This window comes from Mauremys mutica, chromosome 15 (genome assembly GCF_020497125.1).
Source record: "Mauremys mutica isolate MM-2020 ecotype Southern chromosome 15, ASM2049712v1, whole genome shotgun sequence".
NCBI classification, from domain to species: Eukaryota; Metazoa; Chordata; order Testudines; family Geoemydidae; genus Mauremys; species Mauremys mutica.
In genome coordinates this window covers 32,015,362-32,025,915 of record NC_059086.1, presented here as the reverse complement: position 1 = coordinate 32,025,915, position 10,554 = coordinate 32,015,362, and the positions used below count along the sequence as shown (strand labels likewise).

The 10,554-nt window shown below is 68.4% G+C and overlaps 1 protein-coding gene across 1 annotated transcript; it reads right to left on the bottom strand.

Moving 5' to 3' along the window:
• Positions 1-390: 390 nt before the first annotated feature.
• LOC123350612 (germ cell-specific gene 1-like protein) lies at positions 391-4,338 on the bottom strand. The gene is made up of 5 exons (XM_044989264.1): positions 3,940-4,338; positions 3,414-3,461; positions 2,937-3,087; positions 1,773-1,901; positions 391-718 (listed from the first exon to the last, which is right to left on the bottom strand). Exons 1-5 carry the CDS (start codon positions 4,247-4,249, stop codon positions 391-393), a joined length of 966 nt encoding a protein of 321 aa, XP_044845199.1. The 5' UTR covers positions 4,250-4,338.
• Positions 4,339-10,554: the final 6,216 nt, after the last annotated feature.

Sequence of the window (10,554 nt, the reverse complement as noted above, 5' to 3'; positions counted from 1 at the left end):
CGCTGCCCAGAGTCCCCACTAGGGGTCTCTGAGCCTGGGGCTGCCCCGGCCTGCGCCGCCCGGTGTCCCCACTAGGGGTCTCTGAGCCTGGGGCTGCCCCAGCCTGCACCACCCAGCGTCCCCACTAGGGGTCTCTGAGCCTGGGGCTGCCCCAGCCTGCACCGCCCAGCGTCCCCACTAGGGGTCTCTGAGCCTGGGGCTGCCCCGGCCTGCACCGCCCGGTGTCCCCACTAGGGGTCTCTGAGCCTGGGGCTGCCCCGGCCTCCTGCCCAGTTTCCCCATTGGGGAGGGGGTTGTGGGAGGAGGGGACAGGGACATGGATTGGGGAGGGGGAGGAGGAAGGGGGCATGAATGGAGGAGGGGGATTGTGTGGGTCGATCCCCCCACTCCCTAGCAGGGCTCGCCATCGTCTGGGTCGCCGGCATCCCCGCAGCGCCCCCCGGCCAGGCCGGCGTAGCCCCCCCCGCGGCCCTTGCGCCCCCCGGCGGTGGGGCGGGAGCGGCCGGGGGAGAAGTCCAGCGAGTCGCTGACGCTGAAGACGTACTTGTCCCACAGGAAGCGCTCGAGGTCGGGCGCCAGGCCGGGGGAGCGCGGCCCCCGCTGGCTCTGCTGCTCGCAGATCCGCCGGCGGTACTGGAACTCCAGCAGCGTCTTGGTGTAGGTGTTGAGGGTCAGCACCGAGGCCGACATGCAGAGCGTGAACGAGAGCCAGGCCATGCTGCGGGCGGGGGGGGGTGGGGGTCAGCCCACGGGCCAGGGAGTGGTACACCCCAGCCACAGCCCCCCAACTGCCCAGCCCTGCGCTCCCCACCTCGTCCCACCCACCCCCAGCCTCTTCCCTACAGCCCGGTACCCGCTGCCCCCTCCACATGGCTTCCATCTGTCCGTCCACCCACTGACTTACCTACCCACCCACCCACCGACCCAGCTACCTACCCACCCGTCCACCCACCAAACTACCCACCCACCCACCCAGCTACGTACCCACTTATCCATCCACCTACCCACCCACCCACCTAGCTACCCATCCACCCACCGACCCAGCTACGTACCCACCCATCCATCCATCCACCTACCTACCCACCCACCCACCTAGCTACCCATCCACCCACCGACCCAGCTACCCACCCACCCACGCATCCATCCACCTACCTACCCACCCACCCACCTAGCTACCCATCCACCCACCGACCCAGCTACGTACCCACCCATCCATCCATCCACCTACCTACCCACCCACCCACCTAGCTACCTACCCACCTATCCATCCACCCACCCACTGACCTACCCCCCCACCCATCCGTCCATCCACCCACCGACCTACCCACCCACCTATCCATCCACCCACCCACCGACCTACCCACCCACCTATCCATCCACCCACCCACCGACCTACCCACCCACCTATCCATCCACTCACCCCCCCCCCCCGGCTATCTACTCGGCCATCCGCACCCACCCACCATCCACCACTCAGCGATCTTCCCATCCAGCAGCTCTTCCGCCGTTCCCGTCCCAGCCAGCCGGCTGGTCGCCCTCTCACCCGCCCAGGTATTTCCCACCCAGCCGCCCCACGTCCCTGTGTCCCTCAGTCCGTCCGTCCCCCAGGCCTGCCCCTCCCCAGCCGTGCTCCCGCCTGTCCAGCATCTCCGGGGCTCTTCCAAAGGGCCAGGATGGACTCCGCCGTGTGTCCCCGGATCAGGGGGGGCAGCAGGGCACTTGGGGCCGGATGGGAGCCGGCGCCCCCTAGAGGGATCCCTGGGGTCACTCACCCGAAGGACCAGCCGTAGAACCAGGTCTGGGGTCTCCAGTCCTTGGGCCCCAGGTTGACGGCCACCTGGAAGACGGTCATGTACATCATGTGGGCCACCATACCCAGGAGGCCTGGGGAGAGAGAGCCCCGTGAGCATGGGTGGGCGGGGGGGGGCAGTGGCACTGAAGGGGTTAACGGGGGTGATGTCGGGGGGCCATGGGAGTTTGGGTGGGTTGGCACCCGGCAGCACACTGATGAATGGGGGCAGGTGGGGGGCAGGCAGGGGGCCGGGGGGCAGACGGGGGCCGGTACCCGGCAGCACAGTGATCACCACAGCGAAGGCGTTGGGGGGCAGGCAGGAGGCAGGCGGGAGGCTGGGGAGCAGGTGGGGGCCAGTACATGACAGCACGGTGATCACCGTGGCGAAGGCGTTGGGGGGCAGGCAGGGGGCTGGGGGAGTAGGCGGGGGGCTGGGGGCTGAGGGGTCAGGCAGGGGGCTGGGGGGGCAGGTGGGGGGCAGGCAGGGGCAGGCAGGGAGCTGGGGGGGCTGGCGGGGGGCTGGGGGCCGGGGGGCAGGCGGGGGGCTGGGGGGGCAGGAGGGAGGCTGGGGGGGCTGGGGGCTGGGGGCAGGCGGGGGCCGGTACCCGACAGGACGGTGAACACGGCGGCGAAGGCATTTGGGGGCAGGCATGGGGCAGGCTGGGGGCCGGGGGGCAGGCGGGGGGCTGGGGGCCGGGGGGCAGGCGGGGGCCGGTACCCGACAGGACGGTGATCACCGCGGCGAAGGCGTTGGGGGGCAGGCAGGGGGCAGGCAGGGGGCTGGGGGGCAGGCTGGGGGCCGGGGGGCAGGCGGGGGGCAGGCGGGGAGCTGGGGGGCAGGCGGGGCCCCGAACCCGACACGACGGTGATCACCGCGGCGAAGGCGTTGGGGGGCAGGCGGGGGGCTGGGGGGCAGGCGGGGGGCTGGGGGCAGGCGGGGGCCGGTACCCGACAGGACGGTGATCACCGCGGCGAAGGCGTTGGGGGGCAGGCGGGGGGGGCTGGGGGCCGGGGGGCTGGGGGCCGGGGGGCAGGCGGGGGCCGGTACCCGACAGGACGGTGATCACCGCGGCGAAGGCGTTGGGGGGCAGGCGGGGGGCTGGGGGGCAGGCAGGGGGCTGGGGGCAGGCGGGGGCCGGTACCCGACAGGACGGTGATCACCGCGGCGAACGCGTTGATCTTGAGCCCTGCGATGAAGTCCGCGTAGCAGGTGGCGTCCAGGCCCATGAGCACGAAGCCGACGCTGAGCAGGACGATGTACAGGAACTCCGAGGCCACCGACAGCCACAGCACCCCTGGGGGGGCACCCCACGGTCAGCACAGCCCCCCCGGCCCGTCCCCCGGCCCTGCCCCCCGCTGCCCCCCTCCCAGCCCCGCTCTGCCCCAGACGGGAGGGGGCTGCTGGTGTGTGTGTCGGTCGGGGGGGCTGCTGGTGTGTGTGTCGGTGAGGGGGTTGTTGGTTGTGTGTGTCAGTGGGGGGGGGCTGCCAGCTGGAGCCCCCATCCTGGGGGTGCCCGTGGGGGAGCTCCCACGCCGGGCTCACCACATGGCTCTGGCGAGGGCCGTGGCTGGCAGGAGGGGAAAGTCCCATCCCGGCTTTGCCCGTCTGCCGGCCGCTCACCTTTCTCCGACTCGGGGGGCAGCTCTATGAAACTGCGACAGATCTCGGCTGGGGGGGGGGGCGGGGAGAGAGAAAAGGACAGAGTGTGAGATCAGCGGGACGCAGGGGGCACAATCCAACCCCCCCAAATCTTTATGGGGTTTACCTTGGCGGTGGGCTGAGACAGGGCCACCTCTGGGGTGGGGCGCGGGGGCTGGGTATACGGGATCCCTCACCCAGCACTGAGATGCAGCCACCTCTGGGGTGGGGCGCAGGGGCTGGGTATACAGGTACCCCTGGCCCGGCGCTGAGATGCAGCCACCTCTGGGGTGGGGTGCGGGGGCTGGGTATACAGGGACCCCTCGCCCGGCGCTGAGATGCAGCCACCTCTGGGGTGGGGCGCGGGGGCTGGGTATACAGGGACCCCTGGCCCGGCGCTGAGATGCAGCCACCTCTGGGGTGGGGCGCGGGGGCTGGGTATACAGGGACCCCTCGCCCGGCGCTGAGATGCGGCCCCTCTGGGGTGGGGCGCGGGGGCTGTCCCTACCTCCGTGGTGCTCCTCGCAGGACAGCCAGAAGCCGGTGTGGAAGTAGCGGAAGGCGTACTTGTCCTCGCCCGTCTCCCAGATGTACTGCACCACGTTGGGGTCCAGGGTGGCGTTCCCGGCCTCCGTCTCGTTGGCCCCGACGGGCACGCAGTTGCCCTGCCTGATGGCCGACAGGCAGGGCGGCTTGACCACCTTGTGCGTCCCCTCGCACCAGTAGCTGGTGGCGAAGGCCGACACGGCGAAGCAGAGGGCCAGCGAGTTCAAGGCCAGAGCCAGCAGCGAGCGCGTTTTCCGGCTCAGCTTGAGCATCGTCCCCCGGCGCCACAGACCTTCCCAATGTGCCCCCCACCCCGCCCGCCACCCCCGGGGCCTTCTCTCTCCCGCCCGCTCACAGCCAAGGATTCAAATCTCTCCGGGAAACAAAGTTCCTTGGATTCCAGACGGCGATTTCGGCTCCCTCCCCCCCCAAACTGGACGGGCGAGGCCGATGCTCCCCGCGCTGCAGCTTCATCCACTCTGAGCGGCTCGCCCGTCTTGAGGCGGGAATCAAATCTTTGCTCCTCGCTGCTGCCTAATCCGGCGCTGGGTCGCTGTCTTCCCTGCAAAGCTGCGGCGAATTATGTAGCGTCCCGCTCCCCGTTGGCCCCCCCACCCCGCTCCCAACCCGCTGCTTTACCGGGCGACAGATCAGCTGCTCAGTTCGGGGTTGGCGGCGCCGTGGGGCCCTGGGAACCCACACGCCTCCCGGGCGTGGCGCGCCGGCCCATCCAGTGGCACGGAGACCACTTAGTGATGAACCAGTCTGCGCGCCAGCCAGGTGGCTTCCAGCTCGTGCATTTCGCCCCCGAGGTCCCCGGTTCGATCCCGGCGGTGGGCGGAGACGCGGCCACCCGTGGGGTACACGGCGACCCGGCACCAAGATGCAGCCACCTCGGACCGCTGCTGGGCGGCAAACGAAGCAGCGTCTGGGCTGCCTGCGAACAATCTGCGTGTGACGGGCCCGATTTGCCGACGCAGGGCCAGGATCAGCCGTCGAGAACCCCCGATGGGCGCTGAGTTACCTGGGTGGAGCCCGCAGAAGGAAACCGCGAGGGAGTCTGAAATCCGGGGACTGTCGTTGCTGGGATCGGGGAGCCGGACGCGGGACTTCGGCTCTTACGCGGTCTTAAACTGGGGGGGGGGTTGGGGCGCACGACGGCCCTTCGTTTGGTCCCCACAGATTTAATCTGTTCAAAAGATCAACCCCCCCACCCGCCCCCGCCAGACTGAGTCTTCAAGCCGGGGAGGGTACCGGGGAGCACGACCCGAAAGAGGTGAAGACGCTTCGAGCCGGGCCTTTCCCGTCAAAGGAATTAAACTCCAGCAGAGTCTGAGATCCGGCTCGCCTCGGCTGTTCGACCCAGGGAGCGGGGCCGGGGCCGGGGCCGGGGCCGGGGCCGGGGGGGGGGGGCGGATTTTGCCTCGCTCAATAAAACCGCCGCGGCTCTGCCACCGGGCGATGCTGGCGATTGAGCTCGGCGGGTGCAAAGGAAAAGCGGAGCCGCGAGGAATTGCTCCGTGGATTGGAACGGTCTCAAACCGGATCCACCCCCCACCCCTGGGACGCGGCCTGGAGTCTGGCTGGCTTCAGAAAATCCGGGGTCTCCCGTGAGCCCCGCGAACGGCCCCTGCTCCTGGCTACGGCCCTGGATGTCTGCGGGGCTGGGGGCTGGGGGAACCGCCGGGGGCGACGCACCGCGTGGCTGATTGCAAAGCTCTTCATTAGCGCAAAGGCGCCCTGGTGCCGAGGGCTGTGGATTAGCATCTAATCAATGGGGGGGGGGGAGATACTCAGCTTGATCCCCTCGGCCCTGCACAGCTGGAGGGGTCAGCGGGGGGCAGAGAGAGGGAGAGGGGTGGAGGGGGTGGAGGGATAGATAGATGGATAGATAGATAGATAGAGGGGGTGGCTGGGGATAGATAGATAGAGGGGGGGTGTCTCGGCAGAGGGGGTCGGTGAGTGGGTGGAAGGAAGCGACTGCCGATGCTCAGGAGACAGACGGAGAAGGGGATAAGCAGCGTGATGGATACACGCGACAGAAACGACCCCTGAGAGCGGATCCGTGTGTGTGCAGATGTGTGTGTGTATCTGAGCGCACACTCCCCACTGCCCCCTGCTGGGGGGGGATCCGCTCACACTCCCCGCTGCCCCCTGCTGGGGGGGGTATCTGCTCACACACCCCCTGCCCCCCGCTGGGGGGGGTATCTGCTCACACTCCCGCTGCCCCCTGCTGGGGGGGGGTATCCGCTCACACTCCTCACTGCCCCCTGCTGGGGGGGGATCCGCTCACACACCCCCTGCCCCCCGCTGGGGGGGGTACCTGCTCACACTCCTCACTGCCCCCTGCTGGGGGGGGGGGATCCGCTCACACACCCCCTGCCCCCCGCTGGGGGGGGGTACCTGCTCACACTCCTCACTGCCCCCTGCTGGGGGGGATCCGCTCACACTCCCCGCTGCCCCCTGCTGGCGGCTCCGCCTGGGTTGAGGGGGCCAGCCTGGCTCGGGTCCGTATCGGGCCCCACAGCTCCCGCTATGCCCGGCAAGGAACCAATCGGCTCCTGTGCATTGGGGCGCAGGATCCAGGCCCTTGCAAAGGGGGGGCAGCGGTCAGTGGAGGGAGGGGTCCAGACACCAGGGGAGGGGACATGGGGGGCAGGAATGGGGGGGGCAGGGATAGCGGGTATATGGGGACCCAGCTGGGTTCCAAAGGGGCAGCTGGGCTGGCTCAGGGGGGCAGGGAATGGGGCTGGGGCCTGTCCCCTCCGGGGGGCGCCGGCTCCCATCCAGGCTGGGAGTGGAGGGCAGAGTTAGCGGGGGACCCGCCCCCCCTCGAGCTGAAATCCCAGGGGATTAGGGCCCAGCTGGCAGCAAAGCGCTGCCTGGCATGTTCCTTTCATTAAGATCAACGTGTTACGGAGCCAGAGCATTTCCCCTAAAGCCCGTGAGGCCAGGGCAGATTTAAACCCAGGGAAGTAATTAAAGGAGAGAGACTGAGCAGTGGGACAGGAAGTGGTGGGGGAGCTGGGAGCCCGGACTCCTGGGTTCTCTCCCTGGGTCTGTGAGGGGAGTGGGGTCTAGTGGTTAGGGAAGGGGGAGCTGGGAGCCCGGACTCCTGGGTTCTCTCCCTGGCTCTGGGAGGGGAGTGGGGTCTAGTGGTTAGGGAGAGGGGACCTGGGAGCCCGGACTCCTGGGTTCTCCCCCGGGCTCTGGGAGGCTCCCAGGATCAGGCCCCCATTGGTACCATGTGTTGCAGTTACAAATTTGCTCCTTCCCGTTCCCTGCTCAGCCCCCGCCGCCCCCGGGGGTTCTGGGCCCGCACTGGGGGGGCAGGATGGAAAAAGCCCATTGAGTGACCCATATTAGCTGCAGCCCCACGTCACCAACAGCTGCCTCAGCCCCTGCTGCTTGATGACACAATTAGCAGCAGCTGCTAATCAACTGAAGGGGACGGGAGGAGGGGCTGGACCCCCCCCAAGCCAGTGGGGGTCCTGATATAGCTCTGCTGTGGTGCCCCTCACTCCCGACCCGCAGCCCCCTGCCAGCCCAGCCCTGGGCTCCCCCAGCCATCTCAAGGCCCCTGCTGAGCTCAGGCCCCCAGAACGGAGCAGGCTCTGGGCTGGAAGTGCAGATTGTTGCTCCCTGGATTATTTTCCTTCCACCCCCCCCCTTGGGGGCCAAGAGCTGAATCTATCCCCCCCCCCCAAGCTGCTGCATCCAAAGCAAATCTCCAGCGCCCCCCCCAACTACCCCCACCCCCAGATGGGGCAGAGCCCAGCCGACCTCTGCCCACCTCCTACCCGCCAGGAATCAGCCGACCCCCACGCCGCTTGGGGGGGCAGGTTGGCCTGACCCAGGGGGACTCAGCACCTCTCTATCCCGGCTCCCCCAAGGGGATCGAGGGGCTAACATGGAACTGGGCCAGCGGAGCTCGGTGGTATTGGGAAGGGTTTAAGACTGAGGCACTAAAGTTTGTGGTGGGGGGGGGGAGGCAGCCCCAATCCCCTCCCAGAGCCAGGATAGAACCCAGGTGTCCTGGTGCCCAGACTCCCCGCCCCCGCTCTCACCACTAGACCCCACTCCCCACCCGCTGTTTCCTTCTCCCTCCCAGCACTGCATCAGGTCCTGCTCTGGGGGTGGAGATGGAGTGAGTTGGTGGGGGGGGCGTTGTGGGGCCTGCAGGGACAGATCTAGGGCTGGGTATGGGGCAGAGGAAAACGGCTGTGGGGTGGATGTGTCCCTGGAGGGGGGGCAGAGAAGCGCCTGCAAGGGGGGAGGATGGGGGGCTGGGCAGGGGGGACAGCGGGGAACCCAGCACCACAAAACATGAGCCCAGCCTCATCCATGTTGCCGCAGGCTGTTTATTTTTGTAGGGTTGCTTGGCGGGGGCGGATTTCCCATCCCAAATCTGTCCCAACTCCAGCCCCTCCCCTCATAGTTCTTTGCTCTTCAGCCTCCTAAGAGGGTGGGGGTCAGCCCCCCCCCATAGCCAGGGGGCTCAGCAGCCAGGGGCGCGCAGTGTCTCAGTCCCCCACCGGCAGCAGGAGGGGGCCATGCAGGGCCAGCGCCCCCAGGGTCAGGCCGGCCGCCAGCAGCCCCAGGCAGGGGGCGTGGAGCTGGGGGGCGTCGCCGCGGCCATGGGGCGGGTTCGGCCGGCAGGGCAGGTGGTCGAGAAGTAGGTGCTCAGGCGCGGCTCCTGAATCTGGGGGGGGAGGACAGAGGGGAATCAGAGGTGCGCTAACCACGCCCCCCTCCCATGCCAGGGATGGAACCCAGGAGTCCTGGCTCCCAGCCCCAAATCTGCTCTAACCACTAGACCCCCCCTCCCCTCCCCTCCCCTCCCAGAGCTGGAGCGAGAACCCAGGAGTCCTGGCTCCCAGCCCCACCCCTACTCTAACCCACTAGACCCCCCCCGCCCTCGCTCCTAGAGCCAAGGGTCCAGTTGATCTCCCAGCCCAGCCCAGATCAGTCATGGCCTGATGCCTACGTATGTGTGATGAGTTTGGCGGGGCCTCAGCCTAGTTCTCAAACAGGCCCCACCCGGGCACTGACAGCCCCCCCCCAGCAGAGAAGTCAAAGGCTGGATGATGGAGCCCCCCCCACCCTGCTCCAGGTTTGGGGTCCCCTGAGCTGGTGTCCAGTCTGGGGGAGTGGCACAGAGGGAGTGAAAGGGGGGGTCTCTGGTCTAAGGGGGTCCCAGTCTTGGGGGGAAGGGGACGTGAGTGGGGAGGGTCACTGATCTCAAAGGGGGGTCTCTGGGTTCCGGGGTTGGGTCACTGGGTTGGGGGGGATCTTGTTTGAGAAAAGGGGGTTTCCGGTCAGGGGGGGCTACTCTCAATGGTGCAGATGCTCTGTTCTCGGGGGGGATGGGCCTGTGGGGGATCTGCACTGGGGGTCTGCACCCTGGGAGGGGGGTTGGCTCTGCTGTTAGGGGACCTAGGAGGAGGTGCTACGCTCTCAGGAGGTGTCACAGGGCGGGGGCTCTGCACCCAGGGAGGGGGGCTCTGCACCGGGGGGGTGTTGCTCTCTAGGGCTCGTCCCCGTCCCCATCCCCAGCTCACCCTGTGAGCGGTTCCAGACGAGCAGACGCAGCTCGCCCAGGGCCTGGCTGAGGTTCTGCACCCGGCCCTGCAGCTGGGCGTTCTCGCTCTGCAGCTCCCGGATGGCCTCCTGCAGCTCAAAGGGGTGCCCCCCGCCCCCCAGCAGGGCCAGCAGCACCAGGGCCCCCCACAGCCCCATCCCGCCCGCCCACGGCCCCGTCCCGACTGGGCACTGGAGCCAGCCCCGCGCCCCATCGATCCCCAGCCTGCACGCCAGCCCCGATCAATGCACCCCCCAGGGCTTGTTAATTACCAGCCCCCGCAACTGGCTCGGTGAACGGTGCTCCTCACTCCTGACCCGCAGCCCCCTACTAGCCTCCCCCCCAGCTCTGCCGGTGCCCCTCACTCCTGACCCGCAGCCCCCTGCTGGCCTCCCCCCAGCTCTGCCGGTGCCCCTCACTCCTGATCCGCAGCCACTTGCTAATCCAGCCATGGGTTCCCCCCATCTCTGCCAGTGCCTCCCACTCGCAACCCACATCCCCCTTCTAACCCAGCCCGACCCCCTCCAGCCCTGCCAGTGCCCCTCACACCCGACCCATAGCTCCTCACAAGAAAAAATGTCACTTAGTGCTACCGTCATGTACAGCACCGTGCACCAGGGGGCCATGACTGGGCGCTACCGTAATACACCGAATGAACAATGAACAGCGCCTAGCTCCCAGGCCTACCGTAATACACCTAATAGAGATATATATTGGGAGTCAAAAACCTCACCCCACCCCACCCCACCCCAACTGGGGGGACGGTGCGGGGCGGGGGGGGCAGGTCCCTGGGCTGCAGGGGACGAGGAAAGATTTACACGCGTCCCCCTGTGATGTGCGCGGGGAAAGGGGGGTTAGCGCCGGAACGTGCCCGAGCGGAGCCGAACGAGCCCGAGGGGCGGTGCCGGAGATTCCCGAGCGATGCCGGAGATTCCCGAGCGGAGCCGAACGTGCCCGAGGGGCGGTGCCGGAGATTCCCGAGCGAGGCGCCCGCAG

Coding starts and splice junctions, on each gene's coding strand:
- LOC123350612 (XM_044989264.1), bottom strand. CDS start 4,249: ATGCTCAAGCTGAGCCGGAAAACGCGCTCGCTGCTGGCTCTGGCCTTG. Junction 3,462..3,939: donor CTGCGAGGAGCACCACGGAG/GTAGGGACAGCC, acceptor CCCCCCCCCCAG/CCGAGATCTGTCGCAGTTTC. Junction 719..1,772: donor TTCTACGGCTGGTCCTTCGG/GTGAGTGACCCC, acceptor CCCCGCCCGCAG/CATGGCCTGGCTCTCGTTCA.